Source organism: Mesocricetus auratus, unplaced genomic scaffold (genome assembly GCF_017639785.1).
Source record: "Mesocricetus auratus isolate SY011 unplaced genomic scaffold, BCM_Maur_2.0 Super-Scaffold_100022, whole genome shotgun sequence".
Taxonomy (NCBI): domain Eukaryota; kingdom Metazoa; phylum Chordata; class Mammalia; order Rodentia; family Cricetidae; genus Mesocricetus; species Mesocricetus auratus.
In genome coordinates this window covers 6634349-6657152 of record NW_024429203.1, presented here as the reverse complement: position 1 = coordinate 6657152, position 22804 = coordinate 6634349, and the positions used below count along the sequence as shown (strand labels likewise).

Sequence of the window (22804 nt, the reverse complement as noted above, 5' to 3'; positions counted from 1 at the left end):
TGAACAACCCGTTAGGAAACTACTGATAGAATGAAGAAATGCTTTCACCCAAGTCTAGGTTAATGAATCAGCGATCTAATTGGGGTTATTTACAGAGGCATATATGAGTCAAAGATAGCTGCATCACTGAAAAGCCCATACAGCCCTGTCTTTGGAGCTCCTGACATGGTTTGCAGGCAGTTTAGTGGTTGTAGTCTCCCCTTTACAGCAGTTGTTACTGAGTGTGTAACGATGGGGAGGAGCCTTGTGAATCTTTTTTTTTTTCGAGACAGGGTTTCTCTGTATTGTTTTGGAGGCTTCCCTGGAACTCGTTCTGTAGACCAGGCTGGCCTCGAACTCACAGAGATCCACCTGCCTCTGCCTCCCAAGTGCTGGGATTAAAGGCATGCACCACCCGTGCCCAGCGAGCCTTGTGAATCTTCTGTTTCATGTCATTGTAAACTTTATTTACTTCTCGGGCCTTTGAGGATTCATTTACTTTCTGAGCTTCTCTCTTCCACCCAGGAGGTAATGTTTTAATTTGGAGGAAATAAACACTTACTGATGATCTCCATCATTGACATGTGAGCATCAATCCTGTCAATCAAGATGGATATGAATAACTTTGTTATTAGACAAAATGTGGTATTAGGAACCATTGCTCTAAGGACCTTATTAAAATATGGAAATTGGGTACCACCATTCAAAATGCATCATGTCCTGCAGCTTTTTGGTTCATAGTATTTATATCTGTCTTCTTGGATCTGCGATTATGTACAGTCATGCTAGAGCCCTTTCTTGTATCTTAGAGCCCTCGTTGTGCTTGATTTCCCTCCCTTAAGGAATCCAGGAGGCTCCAGTCTCAGTTGGACTTGGTCTTCAGGGTACAAAGCATGATACAACTTCCAGGTTCTGACCTGACTCAGCTAGGTGTGGTACTACCTGCTTGACTCTACGAGCACAGAAAACAGGAACTGATAGCCTGAAGTCAGTCAGCGATGTTCAGTTAGTATTATTTTTCTTCTTGTTTTTTTTTTAAGTTATTGAGCCTGTAATCTCAGCGCTTAGGAGGATGAGGGAGGAGGACCAAGCGCTCAAGAGCATCCTCAGCTATGTAGCAAGTCCAAGGGCAGCTTACTCTCCAGGAAACACTATCTTAAACAACAGCAACAACAAGGGTTACCACTTAATCTCATTCCTAGGACTTTATGTGGCTACACAAATGTAATGGACAGGAAGACCCTCTGCTTTCTGAGCCATCAGTTTGATTTCCAGGACCTAGGATACAAGCAGAGTTTTCAGAATATGGCTCTCCTTCCCACAGACACAGCAGCATTTCTTGTTTCTGCTGATAGAATCCACTCAAACTTTGTTAGTTTATTGGTACTCTTAGGACCTGACAAGGTCACTTCTTCCTTATAGTATGGGGGAGTTTGAGGCAACTAGAAAGACCATCGGACAAAACTTAAAAGATAGAAAACAAGTTTATATAGCAGCATTATGGCAAAGTCAATTTTGCCAATCTGAGAACTGCTGCAAAAGAAGACAGACAGGGACTGGAATTTTCAAAGGCACACACCACAATTGTCTCAACCCTGGGGATTTTCTGCTATGTGAGACATTTGTCCCCCCCCAAACAAGAAGCAGCTAAGTGAGACTACAGAAGCAAAATGAGAATTTCATTACTATTGTTGGATAACAATTGCACAATGAAGGAAGGGGAAGCAATTTTGAGAAATAAACCAAGTGACCCTGAGATCAGCATCCTCTTTAGAGTGCTGTCCACACTCAGCTTGTGATGGGAACTTAGGGTAGGGTCCAAGCATCCTGTGGTTACCAATCCCTGGGCTAAGAATAAGGGCCCAAGATTTTTCGTTTGAAATGGAGTTAGTTTTCAAGCATTACAATAGTACCAAATTCTTGCAGCGTTTTTCTCTCTGTTGTAATTTATGTACTTCCATAGCGTGGTCATTGAGGAAACTCAGCTTTCATTTACCATGTGTCAAGTCCCACAGCCCTCTGCTTCTTTAGTGTAGCATCTGGAACCACACCAAGTTGAGCCTAAAGTGGCAATTTCCCCATTGCCTAAGTTGTAGATAGTCACTTTGCCTTCAGGCCTTTCTGTGTTTACCAAAGTCTCACTACTGTACCAGATACCTTATATATAATCAAAGAAGTCATATGCATGTATGAAAAATCATGATGAAACCATTATTATGTATAATTAATATATACCAATTAAAAAGTAAACAATACCTGAAATAATTAATCTACAGCACAATAGACTTACATTGGCTCGTAGAGTTGCAATTCCAGTCCATAATTGGTTGGCTCTAATGGGACTTGTGTTGAAAAACGGTGCATATCACCACAGAAGTGCCAGGCAGAGTCAAGCCACTTACTTCCTGGTCTTGTAGTGCAAGAAAAGAGAAAGGAACCGGATTACCGCTGTCTCCTTTCAGAACATACCTCCAAAGACCTAAGGACCTCCCCTTAGGCTCCACTTTCTAAGGTGTCTATCATCTCCCGCTAGCATCATGCTGAGCACAATTCTTAACTGTATGAACATCTGGGAGACTTTCCATATACCTTTCTTTGTAGTTTACACACTCTCCATCTGAACCAAACTGCCTTTATTATCTATTTCCCTATATCTGCTCTTTCCCATGGGAGCAAGAAAAGTGGGTTCATAATCTTCATTTTCCCAACAGGCTATGCTGAAGAGAGGGATTGTGGAGCTCCTCTTGACCTCAGATGATCATGAAGGAATTCAGATAGGCTCCGTCAAAGGAGGTACTGGTTTACAGTCACTTTACCGGACAACCAAGGCTCTTAGCCAGCCAATACACGTTGTAAAGAAGAATCAAAGAGAACCAGATATATTTCTGAGCCTCTTTCCCATGTCTATTGAGACAGATCTCAGAGATTGGATATGATATAAAATGAAGTTCAACATCACAGCCCAGAGTTTAAATACCATGTGTGTCACTTTTTTTTTCCCTGTTTAAACAGAGTATTGATGGAGCTCTTCATCCTAAGTAGACCTTTTACTTTTTAAAAGAATTTCATAGGTAGGAATCTAGGCTGGTTTGGGACATGGCTCAGGGCCCCGTTTATCCCCACCAGCGCAGGCAATCGCATAGGCAGCTATTGGGTAAGTGTAAACACAACACTCTGCAACCAAAGGGTCAGTCCTGGCATTGCATCATCTTAGTCCTAGTCATAGACTCAACACAGATACTTAGCGGATCCCAGAGGATTCAGTAGAACCACGAAGTGATAATAGTATGGGCAAACACCAAGAGCACGTGGATGGGTCTAGGGACTATGATGAGGTGAGCTTTACTAAAGACTGGCAGATATTGCTTCTTCCTTTTGGTAACTCTGTCCTTACTACTATACCCTGGAAAGTGCTGAGTCTGGGCTCTGAAGCTTTCCTTCATCTCCTAGTTGTTGGTTGCTGTCTTAACTTGACCTGCCTTGGTCCGTCTGTATGCTCAAAGTGTGGTTAAATTTAAGTGTCCTTACCTACGAAGATAGTGTTCCTGTATGTATGCTGTGGCAATTGCTAGGACAGGCCTTTATGGCTTTGCAAAGTAGGTCACAGACATCATCTTGTTATCCCTTCTACTCCTCCTTGTCAAATGTTTCAGAGGCACCTCTCCTTCCCTGCAGCATTGACTACTATCAACATGCAGTCGTTTGTGAGGGAGTCTTTTATTCAGCTTCATCAAATGCAGGTAAGATTTTCAGCAATGCAGAGTTGTGTCTTTCCTCAAGATTTGCTGTCTATGCAACTGTAACATCAGTTACAGGAGAACACGGGAGGTATGACAAGGATGTGACCATCTTACCCTGAGCCTCGGTGGCGGTCAAAGCTACCTTGTGAGAAGTGACGAGAGGGATCTTTCTTCTACCATCTCCACTCGTGGACCACATCAGTGAGATCACTTTGGGAAGCATGAGGGGCGTATGCCCGATGAGAAGTAAATATGATGAAAGGAGGTGAATGATGTCCTCTCTCTCAGAGGACAGTTAAGAAACGGGCTTTCACTGGTGTTTATGGGTGCTGATTCTCACCTGCTGGTGCTTTTACTAGAATGTTAGGGTTCTGGGCTTGTTGCTGTACTGAAAGCCCAGAGGAAATATTGGTGGAAGGAATGGGTATATTCAAGACCAGCCTTAAGGAATGTAAACCTTTCTGTCTCAAACCTTGATTTTAAGGGAGCAAGGTGTCTTAGTCACGGTTTCTGTTGCTGACAGGAAACACTGTGACCAAGGCAATTTGGGGAGGAAAGGGTTCATTTCAGCTTACACTTGCAGCTGACAGCTCCTCACTGAAGGAAGTCAGGCCAGGAACACAAAGCAGGAACCAGCAGGCGGGTGCTGATGCAGATGCCACGGATGAGCACTACTTATTAGTGATTTATCCTCCATGGCGTGCTCATCCTGCTTTCTTAAAAAACAACAAAACAAAACTTTTAATTTATTCTTTGTGGCTCTCTCACATCGCACATCTCATGTCCACTCTTTGCTCTTGCAACCTCCCCCACCAAATAAAATAAAATACAGTTTAAGAGAAAATAAAAAGAAAGAAAGAGAAAAATCTTGCCTTAGAAAGTGTAGTGTGACACAGTGGGTCACATGGTATACCCTTCACTTGTGAGTGTTCATTGCAAAGTCATTGGTTTGGCTCGAGGCCTCTGGTTTCTTCTACACTATCAATACTGGGCCCTCACTAGGACTCCTCTTGGGCGTTCTGCTATTATCCTGTGTCATAGAGCTCTTGCAGCTTTGGGTCTGCAGGACCAGCCCCTTCAGGTGCTCCAGCAGATCATAGATGGGGTGAATGTTGGGGTGGGCCAACCCATAGCCTTGGTTCTGAGTCAGGCTGGTTGCAGGGTTGGTCAGCCCGACTGCTCTCCCTTGTCTTCACCACCAGGGTAACCCTCAGCACTGCCTTGGCTATGGAGCAAGGTGCAAGGCCATGTCTCCTGCTTTCGTGCCCTCAGGGCAAGCTCACTGGTACTCACACCACCAAGGGCAGCTCTACCGTGTTACCCACATGAGGTGCAGGGGCCCTCTCCCTGCTGCTGGAGTTGATGAGGGGCAAGGGCAGCTCTCCCGCTCTCATGACCTCGGGGCCAGCTCTCCCACCTGCCACAGGCCGTGAGGGGCACAGGGTGGGGGGAGGGGGTCATCTCTTCCTCACCCAGGTTTCTATATGGCAGATGAGGGCGGGGCCAGATCTCCCAATCTTACATTCTCTGGCTGGCTCACCTGTGCCCCTGTGGACAGAGTCAGCCCTACTGTGCTGCTCAGTTAAGGTTCAGGGCCGAGGCTGGTACGGGGCTGGATTATCTTTCCTGCCGGCCACAGGTGGTGGTGGGGAGCAGCGGGGGGGATCTTTCCCTCACCCACGCCACCACGTGGCAGACAAGGGCGGTGGGACTAGCTCTCCCATTCTCATGAGCTCAGGGTCATCTTGCCCTCAGCCCCTGTAAACAAGGACAGATCTGCTGTGTTGCCCGGGGGAGGTGTAGGACTTGTTCTCCCGGTTGCTACACCCATGAGGGTCAGGGCCAGGTCTCCCTCGTGTTGCAGTCAGTGAGGGGTGGAGTCGACTCTGTGCAGTCCTATCTTGTTGACCTTCAGTGGTAGCAGGAACCATGGACATCAACACAGACCGTGACTGCGGCAGGACCATGGACCCAGACATGGGCCTTGGCAGCAGCCGAGGTCCAGACACACCATGGTGCAGACACGGCATGGCTGTGGGTGGCAAGCAGGCCGCCCACCTCAGCCTGCTCCTCACCGCCTTCACCTCTTCAAATCTGCCTCTTTCCACAGACATGAACCATTCTGTCTCTCTCGGTCTCCCCTGCCTTGCCATGTGTTTGCTTACCATAATAGTGCCCAACTACCTGGCCCACAAGGTGCTAGGCGCGGCCCATTTCTTCCTCTTCAACAGGGTAGGCATGTGGATCCCCTTCTCCCACTAAATCTTTTTTTTCTCATTTTACATACCAACCCTAGTTCCCCCTCCTTCCCCTTCTCCCAGACCTTGCCTACCCCCTCTTCCTACCTTCTATCCACTCTTCAGAGGGAGTAAGACCTTCCTTTGGGAGTCAACAAAGTCTGGCATACCAAGTTGAGGCAGGACCAAGGCTCTTTTTTTAACTGCTGGGTCATCTCTCCAGTGCAACCTTTTTTGTTGTTGTTGTTTTGAGACAGGCTTTCTCTGTCTAACAGCCCTGGCTGGACTCACTCTGTAGACCAGACTGGCCTGGAACTCACAGAGAGATCTGCCTGCCTCTGCATCCTGACTGCTGGGATTACAGCCGTGTGCCACCACCCAGTCAGCTCCACCTTATTAAGCAGATGTTTCACCGTTTTCATTTTCCACAAATACCGTTCATACTAATACAGTTTGGTGGACTAGACAACACTAACCTAAAGATTACCAAATAACCCAAATTTGAGAGTGCCCTTGGTGAATGTGATATTTAAGTTATTTGGAAATCTTTTCTCACCATTTAGGTGACTTCAGAAACAAAGGATTGCTGTTTACTACATTAAATACAGCTTGGTACTCCAAACCTGGAAAGAGTTTCCTTGAGCAAGCTTTAATTATTGTATTTCTTTCCTCAGTTCTAGAAGCCTTGTCCCACCAGCCCGAAACCTGGTATTTCCCCATTCATTTGTTGTCAGCCAGTGTCTTCTCTTTTGTTCCAGCAGTGTTAGTACCTGATGAGGCAGAAGCCCCACAGTAGACAGTCTCAGAGAATTCCAAAGTCTTCACCTAAAATCTCGCCGAAGATTGCAGGAGAATTTTAATATAATTTTTATCAATTGTTTGGGAATTTCTTACATGGATAAAATGTATTTTGATGATATTCACTGCTCCTACACCTACTCCTCCCAGATTTATCCCCAATTCACCCCCTTCTAACTTTATGTCCTCTTTTTTTTTTCTCTTAAATAAACTATGGAGTCTAACTTGTGCTGCCGTATACTGAGCAGTAGGTAGTGGGGCCACCGGTTGGTGCTTGGTCAGTCTCCCAGGGACCATACCCTTAAAGAAACAGGACTCCCTCTTCCCTGGTAGTCATCAACTGTCAGTCTCTCAGCTAGGGTTGAGGCTTGTGGGTCCCTCTGCCCTCTGTGTTGGACTATTGACTGACTTGTTGTTGTGCAAGTCTAGTGTAAGCAAAAAAAGAGAACTTTTGAAACTCTTGAGATGGTATAGCCTGGGAGTATTAGGAGGCTTTTGATGTTGGATTCCTGCATTCAAAAGCATAAAACATAAAGCAGACCCCGCCCCCACACATACACCAAGAAAACAAACCCTGAAATAATCCTAAAGGACCAAAATTGAAAACCATCCATTATTTCCCAGTATAACAGTTATTGAAGGTTTGGCATGGTGGATTGAATATATTATACAATATATTTATAGTTTTCAAATTGTGAAAAAAACAGATATTCATTTATATTTTTTTCTTTTGTCTTTTTGAGACAGGGTTTCTCTGTGTAGCTTTGGAGGCTGTCCTGGAACTCACTCTTTAGACCAGACTGGCCTCGAACTCACAGAGATCCGCTTGCCTCTGCCTCCCGAGTGCTAGAGTAAAGGCGTGTGCCACCACCGCTCAGCTTTGTATGTTTTTTAAAACTGTCAGAATTGGAGTGTTAGAGGGAGGGCAGTTTGTATGCTGGATTAGTTCACAGTTAAGGAATTTTACAATACTGTCTGAATTCTTTCCAAAGCCTTTTATTTGGAAGAACTACTCTTTCCTCTGAGATCCTGCAATTACCATTTTAATCCAGGCTTTACTAGCTGTGCATTTTACACCTAACCAGGGGTCCCCCATCTATCCACATGGTCTTACTTTCTCATAGGTCTCAGGAAAAGACAAAACTGTGAATTAGAAGATGATTCACACAAGGGCCTAGGTGCTCTCCAATATTTCAGAGCCAATTCAAAATTCACACAGGAGGCCCCAGTACAGTTAACAGTGGGAAGTCAAAATATGGAATTTCATTTGGACACCGGTTCTAATTATACTGTTCTTAAAACACAATAGTTCAAAACAACAGAAATCAGAAGTAACGAGGGAAATGCAACAGACTTTTCCTCCAACGTGTGACTGTCACCTAGGAAGCTGGACTAAACTGAATTAAAAATATCTGTCTCCTCTATGTGCTAGAATTCCCAACTCTATCCTATTGGACACATTTATTATGTAAAATAAGATTTCTAAATGACATTCTCTGTAAGAAAGACAACGAATTCACCTACAGGTCCCATTTAGTAAAAGTCATGTGATTACAAATGCTGCTTGCTCTCTCTGAGAGGACTCTATTTTTGTTTCAAGTTAGATTAGTATCTGTGTTAATACTGTTGATAGCAAAGAAAATAATTTGTATTACTTCTGTTCTTGCTCATTTACTGAGATTCATTTCATGCCAGTCTTGAGGAATATTCCATGTACATTTGAGAATAATATGCACTTTGTCTTTGCTTTCAAGTTATGATCATGATTTGTTTGTTCATCCCATTGTTCTATTAGTGGTTGTCTTAAGTGTTTTGAGGGTTCTTTTAGGTACATTAACGTATAGTATTTTATTGGGAAATTGCATGAGAAATGTATCCCTTTAGAATTTCTATTTTTCTGAGTTGTATGTCTAATATGAATGTAGCTACTTTAGTTTTCTTTTAGTTAGTGCTTTGTCTTTGTGTGTGTGTGTGTGTGTGTGAAAGAGAGAGAGAGAGACAGAGACAGAGACAGAGACAGAGACAGAGAGACAGAATTGTGCAGACAAAATTTTAATGCATTTGGCCCAAGAGCAGAGCTTGCTAGTAAGATACTGCTTTTTAAGCAGGAGCCTTCATTGCTGCACTGACTTGAGAATGCTGGTGGAAGTGGAGTGGATCTAGTTGTTAACTTGAACATGTGTTTGATCAAGAGTTTAGGCATCCATAAGATAAAAGTTAAAAGGAATGCCTGTATCTTAGGTAAACATAAGTTCTGGGGAGTTGGGAAATAGAAGACTTCAATGTATTTCTGTACAATTTGTGCTAACAAGTCTTTTGTCATCACCCCCATAGCACAGAGCAATAGTCACGACTGTAGCTGCAGGTACTACACTTGCTAGTTCAAATCCCAGCTCCAGCACTTCCAAGCTGGGCCAAGTTAGACAGTAGCCTAACTCGACTTATCGTTTGTGCAGTGGGGCGGTGGTTTATCATTGTGGGGCTGTTACATAGAACTACTTACATAAAATGCTTTACTCAGTGCTTTGTAATAGCAGAAGGTCAATAATTACTAGTCATTTTGATGTGTCAGTAGTTATTTTGTAGCCATAAAAGGTATAATTCATTAAGACAGGAGAATTAAAAACCTTTACACACTAGTTTCTAAGCAAAAAATATACAAGTAAGTACTGATAGAAATAAAAATCAGGGGCTGAAGAGATGACTCAGTGGTTAAGGGCACTGACTGCACTACCAGAGGTTCTGAGTTCAAATCTCAGCAACAATATGGTGGCTCCCAGCCATCTATACTAGGACCTGATTGAAAGGGGTAAACTAAACTTAAAGACTTTACATTTAATAATTTAGAAATAAAGGGACCAGACCCTCACTCAGCCCCCTGCTTTAGCAGTCATGACAGGCTACAGAAAAGACACATAGGCCCCTGACACAAGGAAACTCCAGATCCTCTGGCCTCTCAGAGTCTAGGGCCAAAACTGAACACAAAGAAACTCCAGGACACCCCCCCCAACCCACCTCCAACCTCCTAGATACTTGATTCCTGGGAAGTGTTTGGTCACAAAAGAAACTCCAGGGGGGACCGAAACCTCCCCTGTAGTCTCCAGGATATAGTTCAGAAAACTACTGGTATCTATGCACAACAGGCCACCTGCAAGTATCAAGAGAATGCCATAGAAACCACAGAATGTCCTCTCTTAGCACTTACCAATGAAAATAACTGGTACACAGGTATTTCATGCCAAAATATGACTTTGAGAAATTCTCCTGATTGTTCCAAAATGTCAACCAATCAGAAACCAACCTATACCTACTGCTGTAATCCTGTAACTTTTGCCTTTAAAACCTAGCAGTAGACAGTAGCAATAGACTCCCTCTGGAGGCTGCTGCGACAGCCAGTCAGACGGGGGTCCCTGTCATGGGTGGATGAACAATCATTAAACTTTGCTTTTGCAGTTTAGTGGGTCTGTCTTCCTGGTGGTCTCTGGGGACTTTGCAACTTGGGCACAACACTGATGCCTTCTTCTGGCATGGGGATATATATACAGATAGAGAACAGTATACATAAAATAAATAAATCTTTAAATGTGAAATAAAAATCATATGAGTATGAGAGAGTTTGTATCAAATAGGAAAACGTATCTGTTGCGGGGGGAAAGCTATACTTATTGTTTGATTTGCTTTCTTTCTAGAGTGATAAACCCTTTATGGTTATGGAATACTGGACTGGCTGGTATGACACGTGGGGGAAGAAACACAATGTTAAAAGTGCAGATGGTAAGTGAATCATCGTTTTTGACTCTGAGTCAGGAAGGTCCTGTGCCACAGGTCATTCACACAGCTCTCTGCTCATAACTTGCCTGGGGAGACACACATATCAATCTAATCTTTGCTAGTTACAAGCACTGTCCATGTTCTTAAGAAGACTTTGTGAGGACAAATTGTATGTTACTTACCCTTAAGATAACCTTGTGAGGACAAATTGTATGATACTTACCCCACAGGAATCTTACAACTGAGTGAAACCAGCAGAATGTTAGTTATTAAGACATTACTGTATAGTCCATATTTCTCAGGCTGTTCGCTGCCACGAGAGAACTGAGGCAGGAAATGGTTCTCTTCAGTTAGGGAAGGTGGACATGAAAGTGTCCTAAGAAAGGTGCTGGACCATTGCATGGTGTCTTACTCATCTCTGGGGAAGACGATTCTTAGAATGGTCAACAAAGTGGTAGTGATTACCAGGGACCCACGAGCAGTGGGAGTTGAGGACTTGGATCCTGGAGCCTAAGAGCAGGACTTCAATGCCAGCACTTCAGCAGTAACTTTGTAATTTGAGGCAGATTTCTTTCACTTCTGTGCCCGCCCCCCATGGAGATTATTTAACTTTGAATGGATTAAAAGGATGTGGTAAACAGTGTAATCCCAGTATAGGAGCTAGCTTGTTGGTGCCCACTTCCTATGGTGGCAAACCATGCTCAACCTTAATGCATGGGAGAGGGGCCTGGCCTTGTCTCAACCTATTGTGCCAGACTATGTTGACTCTACATGGGAGCCCTTACCCATGAGGAGGAGTGGATTGGGGATGGGCTTGGGGGAGTCTAAGGGGGTGGGAGGAAGGGTGAGGAGAACTGTGGGTGGAATGTAAAATGAAATAAAATAATAAATAAATAAAAAGAAAAAGAAAGAACACCTGTATATGACACAGAAGAAAAAAAAGAATGTGGTAAATATGCACAATGGAGCATTGTTCAGTCATAAAAGAAGGAAACCCTGCCATCTGCAGCAGCAGGGATGGAACTGGAGTTGTTTGTGTTAAGTGAAGCTACCCAGTTAAGGAATGACAAGTATAATTTCTCCTACATTTGTGGAAATTTCTTAAAAAGTTGCTCTCATAGAAGAGGGGAGTGGAATAATAGTAATCAGAGAGTGAAAAGGGTGTGGAGAGAAGAAAGGAGGAGGCTGAGTGAGGGACTCCAAAATGCAGCAGAGACGGGACGTTAGGTCTGCTTGTTAAAGCAACCTTTGAGAAATTTACAACGACTAAAGAAAATGGCCATACGAGACCCAGCATAAAATGGCCAGTGATTAATGACATAGGCACATTTCTTTCTTTTTTCTTTTTTTTTTGGTTTTTATGAGACAGGGTTTCTCTGTATTGTTTTGGAGGTTGTCGGTCTAGCTCTGCCTCCCGAGTGCTGGGATTAAAGGCGTGCGCCACCACCGCCCGGCCATAGGCACATTTCTTATCCTGGTTTAATTATTGTGCTTTGACACATATAGCGAACTACTATCAAGTCACCCATAAAGGCATACAAAGACTACATCTCCATCAAATAAGATGGGAAATGTCCTGTTTTTCAAAAGCAAAGAATGAGGGGAGGAGAATCAAGGATTTTTGAAAAGATTTAATGCTGCCACTCAGAATAATGCCTGGCAATTCCCATTTATATAGCAAAAGTGTGTTGCCATGGAGCTATTTTATTATTGCTGTATGAAAAGCTCAGTTGTACTGAAGTGGGACAATTACCTAAGTATTGATGACTGAGAAACAGACAATACCTAGCTTCAGACGACAAAACTGAAAAGAAAACCCAAGGCAAGGAAACATAACTACCATAGCCATAACCATAAAAGATCATGTAAAATTAACACCAGCATTGCCATAAACCCGGCCCTGTCTCCAGTCATCATGTCACCAAGCAGCAGACGTGGTCACTGGTGTCTGGGGCACAGTGTCATGATTGCTACACATAGTTGTTCATTGTTAATTTGCTCATAATTCCTGTGATGGTGTGAGAATTAAAGCCTTCATTTGATTGGTAGCCAGGCAGAATCCAGGAGATAGAGATAGATAGATAGATAGATAGATAGATAGATAGATAGATGATAGATAGATAGATACAGAGAGAGAAAGGGACAGAGACACAGAGAGAGACAGAGACAGAGAGAGAGACAGAGACAGAGAGAGAGACAGGGAGACAGGGAGAGAGATGGAGGTGTGGTCTTGTAAACAAACAGTGAAGAGCATAGTCAGAGCCAAGGCCCATGATAAACTGCCATCTTCCCACTTCTCATGGCAGCCAGAGAGAAGAGAAGCCACTGTTTTTTGGGGTTTTTTTTTTTTTTGGTTTTTCGAGACAGGGTTTCTCTGTATTGTTTTGGAGGCTGTCCTGGAACTCGGAGAAGCCACTGTTAAACACGCTGGCAAAATGGAAGTTTTTGTGGTCAAAATTATAAATAGCCACAGGCATAGTGCACTGATGTGATGCTTTTAACTCAACACCTCTAGAGACATTATTCTGGGAAGGAAGGAATGAAGGCATATTAGTTATGTGTAACTTTTTTAAAATTTAGGTATTTGTAAGATAAGAGTTTTAGACTATCACTTAGTACGTGCAGTTTGCATTCAATTTGTACCAAAGCTATAGTGCAGGGGAGGAAAAAAAGTGGTGCAAGTGTCAGGACTTGTTCTTCAAGAATTGTTCTGGATGGTTCCACCCACTTGTTAGTAAAAAAAGATGAATGATTGGTTGTGGTGAATGGAACTGGAAATGTTAGTTTTTACCTAAGGTCTCTGTATCCCTTCTGTTTTCACCACCCCCAACAGAAATTCGATATACTGTGTCTAGATTTATCAAATATGGAATCTCCTTCAACATGTATATGTTCCACGGCGGAACCAATTTTGGTTTCATAAATGGAGCCCTCCATTACAGTGAGCACCTAAGTGTTGTGACTAGCTATGGTAAGTGATGATGGTGGGGTCACTTCTCTGGGATGGGTAGTCCTACAGCTTTGGGGAGGAGATTCCACAACCATGTTTTTGGATCATGAGATTTCAACATGCAGTTTGTGCAGAGCACTGAGCACTGAGGCCTTTTGTCTGCTTTCCTTTATTCTTTGACATGCGTGCTGCCCAGCCAGCTGTCATTCTAGCAGGTAGGATCCTGGGTACCTAATGTGCTGCTTCATTTTAGTTCACTGAGCCCATTGTTCTCAGGCTTAGCTAGGCGGGACTAGGACACCAGGTAGAAGTGACAAGAATGTCTATGAGAATGTAGAAGAGAAGAGTGAGCCCCATGTTTCCAGATAGGATTTGGGGGAATGTTTCCAGGTTGACATTTCACACCCACATCTCAGCCTGTTATAGAGCGCGGTGGATCTATCCCAACTTTGATGCTACATGTCCCCATACTGAAACAGGGCCTGCTGTGGAGGACTGTATGGCCCAAACATGGTCCTCTGTCTTGTAGACTATGATGCTGTACTGACCGAGGCTGGAGATTACACAGAAAAGTATTTCAAGCTTCGGAAACTTTTAGCTTCTGCTTCAGGTACTAAGTGGGGGATGGCACTCTCATGGGCTGCCTGTAGTTTGTGGAGGATTGAGAAAATGGAGAAGTCTTTTGCGGGGCGGGGGTGTAGAAGCTTATAAGCTCTAATGAGCAAGGGCAATCTTACTTCAACTTCCAAGTTCCCACTTAAAAGCTAGATGGGCTGTATGAGTATTTCCTTTAACCTTCTTTACTGAAATATGAAAGCAACAAAACTGGATTCCTATGAGATGATGAAGGCAAGTAATTTCCTATTTGCAAAGCTTAATATTATGTGTAAAGCAACCACAGATGCAGAAAGGAAACTTATGATTTTGACTTTAATGTATCTAACTAGCTGTCCAGTGAGGGTTAGAGCAGAGGTAAAAGCCAGTATTGCAAAAGATGTAACACAGAACTTTCTATTGGTCCTCTTTTCTATGTCTCCAGTTAAGTTAAATCAGGCACACATGTTCACTAGGTATATGTGTCTACTATAATTAATGTTTCCTAGATATGTGTCTCTACCAGATGTCAAAATGCAAAGTGGCTCCAATTATCTCCCTTAGAGGAGCATGTCCTAGTATAAAGCTCATTTTTCTTCTGTTTCTAGATACAGAGGTCACAGATAGCCATGGGAATGCTTAGAGAAAGGAATGTTTATTTTAGTTACTTAGCCCTGTGACCTATTCTCGTTACAGTAGGTTCCCTGCCTCGATTGCCTCACCCTACTCCCAAGGCTGTGTATGCCCCTGTGGGTATAATATTCTATTTGCCATTGTTTGATATCCTACCATACTTAAATAAGGTGAGAATTGCTTTGGCACTAGCAGGGGCAGGGGTGGAGGGTGGGACCATGGAGAAATAGGGGGAAAGGGTGTGGGTCCTAGAGGAGACATTGATCAAGGAACTTTTTTATGGGGGTTTAAAAACTACTTCATGGCATTATAGGTCAGGGATTGTTGTTCCTTTGGAGAAGATGTTAAAGAACTTGAAGAATTAGCATGATAAAATGGGCATAGCAGAGTATATTACCTTGTAGCAGATCTTACTCCCAGCTTAGATGACCACTTAGTGAATGCTATTATAGGATCCACAAATGGAAAGTCTCTTAGGTATGAATCCATGCAAGAAATCTTCATTAACCATTAGTTAGGCTGTATTTTTTAATTTTATGTGTTTTCTTCCCATCTAAATGAGAAGCCTGTCTTATCTGTAGAAACCAAATTCTTGAATTTATACAGGCTTCACCTCTACTATTGCTATTTTAGACATGAGACCAATAAATGGTCCATATAATCAATGTTTGCTGAGTCGAAAATGTTTCTCTCATCTTCAGTCATTTTGTGTTATTTGCTTATTCTGTTGATTCATTTTATGATTACAGTGGTTATGCAGTCTTTACAATGTACTATTACTCAAAATTTCTTGTACAGTAAATATATTATCATAGAAGCATTGTCATAGCATCTATTATGTGATTGTTTTCATTCAAGAAATCCTTGAGGACCATTGTGTGGTCCAACAAATAGTGACAAGAGTCTTAAGAGAAGGATCATGGATTCTCCTCATTTTGCCTTCTGTTCCTGCCCTGTTTCCATTTTAGCCTGTCATGTTACACACTCCAGTCACCATGGAGAATCTTCCAATAAACAATAACAGTGGCCAGCCATTTGGATTGGTCCTCTATGAGACTTCCATCTGTGGTGGAGGCAATCTTTATGCTTCAGTTCATGATTCAGCACAGGTAGGCAGCAGCAGGTATCTCTGGTGGCATATAGCTTACCTCTGCTATTGAGGAGTGTAGTTACAGATTCATTTCACTATATGCTAATATTTATTTTACCAGTATGCCGGAATCATAGGAAACTTGGAGCCAAATCAAATAGACTTTTATTGTTTGTTTTGATGTAACTCCCAGTCTATTGGGAAGTCCTGTTCAGCTTCTAGACATCTGAGCACTGAAGTCACTACCTACCTGTCTTTCTCTTCCTTGTGACCACTTTCTACCTAAAGCTCTGTCCTTCAGATAGGCCTGTCAATCAATCTGATGCCAACTCTTATTTCATAGGTGTTTTTGAATGACACAAGTATAGGACATCTGGATGAGAATACTTATGACCTGACTATTCCTAAAATTCAGGTACATAATCCCACAGTTCAGGTAATACTCTTGACTGCCCCTTCAAAGGCAACCTGGTTCTGGGGCTTGACTACCACCTTTGTCCATTGGGTTTCTCACAAAGGGCTGTAGCAGGAAGTGTGTAGGGCCATAATCTAAGTAATCTAAGGGCATCTTTTAAGTTTTGGTGGTCTAAGGACCTATATTATGCACTATTTAGCAAGAGTAGAAATTCTTCTTGGGCTTGACTCAACCTTCAGCTCCTGTTTGGGTCACTTACCAAAATCAGATTGAAAGATTTTTTTTAGCTTGTCCTAATGGGAACAGCAATAAAGAAAGAGTAGATTGAGTATGGAGTGGTGTGTGTGTGTGTGTGTGTGTGTGTGTGAGAGAGAGAGAGAGAGAGAGAGAGAGAGAGAGAGAGAGAGAGAGAAAGAGAGAGATGAATTGGAAAAATGAATATTTTCTAGAATATGAACTCTAGTTGGCTATTTCGTTTTTCACTAACTTGTTCGCTTAAGCAGGATTGTCAACTTCTGAGGATCCTGGTTGAGAATCAAGGCCGGATAAATTATTCATGGAAAATTCAAAATGAGCGGAAAGGTAGGCTTTGGTGTTGAGAAACAAGTGTGACTTACCTGGAGCATATAGCTGTGGCTGTTTGGGGGTTGTGAAGACAGAAATGGTCTTCTGAGAAGTGGGCTACTTCAGTCCTAGGAGTGATGATGTTACTTCATGCCCCCTCCTTTGTTCTGCCTTTTCTTGTTATCCATGGCAGGAAAGCGGAGCAATTATGTTTAATGCTGGCCCATCTTAGATCAGGACTCACTCAGTCTTCTTTTATTAAAAGTCCCTATATTAAGTAGGGAATGTTTTCAGTAGCATGGAAGCACATAACGAGACATTTTAAGTGACAATAGGATGGTTCAGTATTTATTCTAAAGGCTGTATTCCTCAACAGAAATTATCCTGTGCCAAACCTTGGAGAATATCCAATCCCAGTTGCTAGTCTCTTCTCTGCTTCCCATCCACAGGATTAGATGAGGATGTTACCATCAATGGCACTTTGCTAAAGAATTTCACCATTTATTCTCTGGACATGAAGATGAGTTTCTTCAAGAGGTATGCGCTTCCCTATTCCCAATGCATCCTGATGATCTGAGAGGTCATGACTTTTTCCTCTGCTGATGAAAAGCCCAAGATTCAGACATCTGAAGGGATGGACTGAAATTATCAGATGCTCCACTCAGACTAGAACAGAATAGGTGTTCCAGTGATTCCTCTAATACTTCTAGTTAGAAATGTAGATGAAATCCTGGTCTCTGTGGGAGAAAGCTGGGTCAGTATTGGAAGGAGAACTGGGAAGAGTACTCCTTAGCATTTTGATTCCTCCTCCAGGCTCCGCTCTGCCCCCTGGGAGGTTGCCCCAGAGCATTATGTAGGTCCTGCATTCTACTGGGGGATCTTGAACGCTGGTTCTTCTCCCAAGGATACCTTCCTGGACCTATCAGTAAGTAAGCCTCCTCTTCTTCTCTGATGTTCTAAACATGTACTTTCTTTTAAGATGTATTTTCTTTTAAAAATTAAGTGTGTGTATGTATGTGTATATGTATGTATGTATGTATGTATGTATGTATGTTTGTACGTGTAAGCATGAATGTGTATGACCTTTCCTGGAGGCCAGGAGAGGAAGTCAGGTCCCCTGGAACTGGAGCTATAAGCAGTTGTGAAACTGCCTAACATAGGTGCTGATAATTGAATTCAGGTCTTATGTAAGAGCAGTATATGTTCCTAACTACTCAGCCTTGTCTCTGGTTCCACACATATCGTTTTAAAGACTCTAGGACATTGCCAAAAAGGAGGTGGAAAGAATGCAAGAGCTTGAATGACTACAAGGAAACAGTACCTCTGGATACAGCAGAGCAGATAGACATGTGAACTCACAGGGGCTGTGATAGCATGCACAAGACTTGTGAAAACCTAAGCAAGAACAAATCTCAGAATGGAGAGGAGAGTTGGGCATAAAGTTCCACCCTTAGCTGAGGAGTCATTGGCAATTCTTAGCTGTTGGGAGTTGTTGATGATTCCACCCTCATCCAGTGGAAGATGGACACATCCAAGAATATTTTGGAAGTACAAGTCAGCCTTGATGATGGGGGAAACAATGCAAAGTTTAGTAGGAAGTGAGTCAGTGGGAGTGGGAGTTGGGAGAGGAAGGTTGGATATGGTTAAAATATATATAAAATTCTCAAAGAACTAATATGTATATATATATATGAAAATAGGTTGAATATGGTCAAAATATATATAAAATTCTCAAAGAAATAATATATATATGTACGAAAAAATATGTAACAACTAAAGCAAATAAAACCCAAGCAAGGCCACTTCTTCTCTTCATTCCTACTGTGATGTCTGTGATGTGAACATTTATTTTCTTACTGACATTTTATAATTTTCATAGGCTTTCTGTCTCCTCCTTCCTTTTTCTCCTTCCCTATCCCTTTTTGTCCTTCCCCTTCTTTTTTTTTTTTTTTTTTTTTTTTTTGGTTTTTCAAGACAGGGTTTCTCTGTATTGTTTTGGAGGCTATCGGTCCAGCCCAGCCTCGAACTCACAGAGATCCGCCTGTCTCTGCCTCCCGAGTGCTGGGATTAAAGGCGTGCGCCACCACCGCCCGGCCCTTCCCCTTCTTTTTTTCCCTTTACTGACATAATTCAAACAGGTTAGTGTTGAAGTTCAGAAGTTCTTCTGTTTGATCTGATCTGTTGTTGAGGCTTTTGTAATGTGAGGTTTTCTCTGGCCTGGCTAGGTCCCACTGCCCTTCTCTGCTCCAAAGAAACACACAGACGCTACATTAGTTATAAGCTGTTGGCTGGCGACGTGGGCTTCTTATTGGCTTGCTCAGTCTTAATTTATTCATCCATTTTCTAATAATCCATGTATTTCCACATGGCTTTATCTTACCGGAGGTCCCAGGTATCCTAAGACTTACTTTATAATAATAATAATCCAATCCCCTATTATTTTATACACCATGGCTTCCTTCTAGAATGAACAGTAACATATCTTACGTGGTAGGCAAGAATGTCAAACTTGTTAGTAGCTAAATGAGACAAGTGTCTATGAAAGGCATAAACCTTTTTGAGAAAAAGAAACTCAACATGCCTAAAGGGCTCTCGTCCACGATTTTAATGACATAAGATGAGTATGCCAAGAAGCGTTCCTTTTAAAATTTAAACATGTGTCTCATGACCTTGAAGTCCTGCCTGGGCATGTGTCCACCATCTTTCCTTATGGAACTATGACATTAAACTGAGCATGCTCATTAACACACATCTTAAACAGAGCTTGCTCATGAATGTGCTCTCTTCAAAAATGCTTTACAAATATGTATAGGCTTCCTAACTGAAACTGCCAGAGCAACTCAGACAATGCTTTTGGGGATATTTCTAAAAACCAGGATGCATATCTTCTTATCTTCTAAAAATAAAATTTAACTTTAGAGAAAATGGGGATGGCAACAAAAGAGACAGTTGTGATAGGATGTATCTGCCCTTGCTGAACCATAATATGATCTAAGGTTATTTGGTTACAGAACACCAGTTTGGCCAAGGAGTTTATCCTTCTCTATTGAGCAGAAATGTCCCAGACCATGTTATTAGGTACTTTCTTTAAAGTTTGTGTTTATGATTTCCCACCAGGGAAGAAACATTTTATCAGATGTATTCCAGAATCAACTTTCCTGGTTCCAAGGCAAATACTCAGAGGGAGGGCTTTTTTAATTCTCAAGAGCAATGTTGGCTAGCTGGACCAGTGCTTATTTTATCTATCTATCTATCTATCTATCTATCTATCTATCTATCTATCTATCATCCCTCCATGGGTATATACAAACCTCCACCAAACAAATGAATATCTTGTTTCTCGTATATTGGTTCTGTGCTCTCTTTACTCTGGTGTAAAAAATCCAGGTGGCTATGCTTGTATGAGTATTCATTGAAGTTGTGGTAGTTTGATAAGAATGGTCCTTATGGGCTCATATATTTGAATGCTTAGTAATAATGTAGTGGCACTATTTGAAAAGGATTAGGAAGTGTGGACTTGCTAGAGGGAGCATGTCACTAGGGGTCAGCTTTGAGGTTCAATAGCCCATACTAGCCATACTAGGTCCAGTCTTTCTTACCCCTCCCCACTGATCAGGATGTAGTTCTCAACTACTTCTCCAGCACTGCCATGCTTGTCACCATATTTCCTGCCTTGATGATAATTGACTAGGCCTCTGAAATTAAACGTAAGTCCCCAGTTAATTGTTTTCTCTTATTAGAGTTTCTGTGGCCATGGTGTCTCTTCAGAGCAACAGAACAATGACTATGACAAAGGTCTTTCCCAGATTGGGTTAAACTACTTGTCTTAGTCATTTTCTATTGCATGACCATAGCAACTTTTTATAAAAGAAAGAAGTTAATCAGGGCTGGCTTACAGTTAGAGATGATTAGGTCATTATCATTAAAGTGAAGAGCATGGCTACACTCAGGCAAGCATGTTATTGGAGAGGTAGTTGAGAGTTGTACTTCTAGTATCAGGAAGAAAGATTCTGGGTCTGGTGTGGGTCTTTGAAATCTTAAAACCCATCCCCAGGGACCCACTTCCTCCAGCAAGGCCACACCTCCTAATCCTTCTCAAATGGTACCACTTTCTGCAGACTAAGCATTCAAATATATGAGCCTATGTGGACCATTCTTATTCAAACCACCAACCACACTACTCTTAAGTGGATCCTGATTTCCAGGTTTTGAAACACTCACTCTTCTGGTTGATAGGGGTGAAATCTTACCCTTGAACGAAAGTACACATTTAAGTCTGTATACTTAACAAGGGTAGGCATTGCTTGCCCTAGATGGTTTGTATGGTTTATTGGCAGTCCAATCTATGCACATCCATGGGTATGCTAGAACTAGTACCTCCCAGAAAGGATTATTCATATAACATTTCACAGAGGTAAACTTGAGCTTCTTTGGTAGCAACCCTGATGTGAGTCAGGACAGTGGGTAAAAATAGCTTTCTGGGAAAGTTTGGCTGGGCTGACCTTAAGTGTGATTGACCCTTTAAGGTTTGCCAGAGTACTAATGCGTCTAAACTGCATTGTCCATCATGTTCCCAGCTTCTGGGAAAGCCCATCCACTGTCTTTGAAACAAAAGTGGGTTCACTGTTACTATGGATAGACTGGTACAACTCAAACCTGGGGATAATTTCTTTTAAACATCCTTGAATAACTCTCCCTTGCTTTTCCTGTCCTGTCAGAGAAGGCTTCTACTCCCCTCCCCAAGCCAAGGAATGCATGAAATATTTAAATTCTCCTGGGGTAGTTGTTATGACTTTGCAGTCTACTTGGAAGTCCTCTCCTGGCAGCACGCCTCTGCTTGTCCTGCTATTCCCAGTGAGAGTCCAGTTCTTAGTTGAATGCTATTCTTTCGGAAATACACTGCCATGTTCTGCGTGGTTTTGTTCTGGAAATCTGACCAAGGTGAAGAAGAAATGAAAAAAGTACAGATCCATGGACAGAAAAGCTGGGCTCAGGGGAGCCACATGTGATCTGATGGAGACACACTGGCAAAGCCAGCAACTTGGAAACTCTGCTTTATTTTATACATCTGAGTTGAGGAGGTGGGTTTATCGTATATAGCTGGAAGCAGGTTCATGTGATGGTTTGAATGAGGATTGCCCCTATTGGCTAGTGGAAGTGTTGAGGAAGGATTAAGAGGTGTAGCCTTGTTGCAGGAGGTGAGTCACTGAGGAGGGTCTTTGATGTTTCAAAAGCTAACACCAGGGCAAGGTTCCCTCTTTCTCTCTACTATTGATCAGCACCATGCCTGACTGTTTTTATGCTCTTCTGTATGTTATTTGTGCATTAAGCTCCTGAAATTGTATGCAAGCCCCCAATTAAATGCTTTCTTCTAGAAGGTGCCTTGGACATGGTGTCTCTTCAAAGAATAGTAACTAAGAGAGTAGGTTCATGGTACCCTACTGTGCCAGGATTCAGGCTTAGCTAATCTAGGTAGGGGTTATGTGTAGGAGAAGAGTGTCAGGCTACAGCAATCCTAGAAGCTGTGACTTCCTAGTTTCTGCACACACTAATCAATCCTTCAGAAACACTAATCCCTGAACCTGAGGAAAGCTTTGTCCACAAAGATAGAAATATCTGAAAGTCTATTGTTTTGTTTTGGAATGTCTTCCTCAGATTTGGAGGAAATGATTTCCATAATAGGAATGGGACCAAAGTCAGGCAGAGAATCTGGACATGACCACATACTTAGCTGTAGTGCTGTTGGAGTTTTCTTTTACTGTTTCTGAATCTTCCCTTCTGGGTTCTCTGAAATACATGACTGCCCTTCTTCCCTCCCTCCCTCCCTCCCTCCCTCCTTCCCTCCCTCCTTCCCTCCCTCCTTCCTTCCTTCCTTGATAGAGTTTCTCTGTGTAGCTTTGGAACCTGTCCTGGAACTTGCTCTGTAGACCAGGCTGGCCTTGAACTCACAGAGTTCTTCCTGTGTCTGCCTCCTGAGTACTGGGATTAAAGGTGTGTGTCACTACTGCCTGGCATGGCTGCCATTTCTTCAGA

General features: G+C 42.5%; 1 protein-coding gene across 1 annotated transcript in view; it reads left to right on the top strand.

Annotated features, from left to right (window-relative positions):
- The window catches only part of Glb1l3 (galactosidase beta 1 like 3), a 39124-nt gene that overhangs the window by 13716 nt on the left and 2604 nt on the right, over positions 1 to 22804 (top strand). Inside the window, exons 8-18 of the mRNA XM_040730017.1 lie at positions 2691 to 2772; positions 3655 to 3719; positions 10444 to 10528; positions 13359 to 13496; positions 14005 to 14085; positions 14766 to 14872; positions 15671 to 15811; positions 16136 to 16207; positions 16711 to 16789; positions 17221 to 17308; positions 17585 to 17696. Coding sequence (XP_040585951.1) covers positions 2691 to 2772; positions 3655 to 3719; positions 10444 to 10528; positions 13359 to 13496; positions 14005 to 14085; positions 14766 to 14872; positions 15671 to 15811; positions 16136 to 16207; positions 16711 to 16789; positions 17221 to 17308; positions 17585 to 17696 — 1050 coding nt within the window. The remainder of the gene's footprint in view (positions 1 to 2690; positions 2773 to 3654; positions 3720 to 10443; positions 10529 to 13358; positions 13497 to 14004; positions 14086 to 14765; positions 14873 to 15670; positions 15812 to 16135; positions 16208 to 16710; positions 16790 to 17220; positions 17309 to 17584; positions 17697 to 22804) is intronic.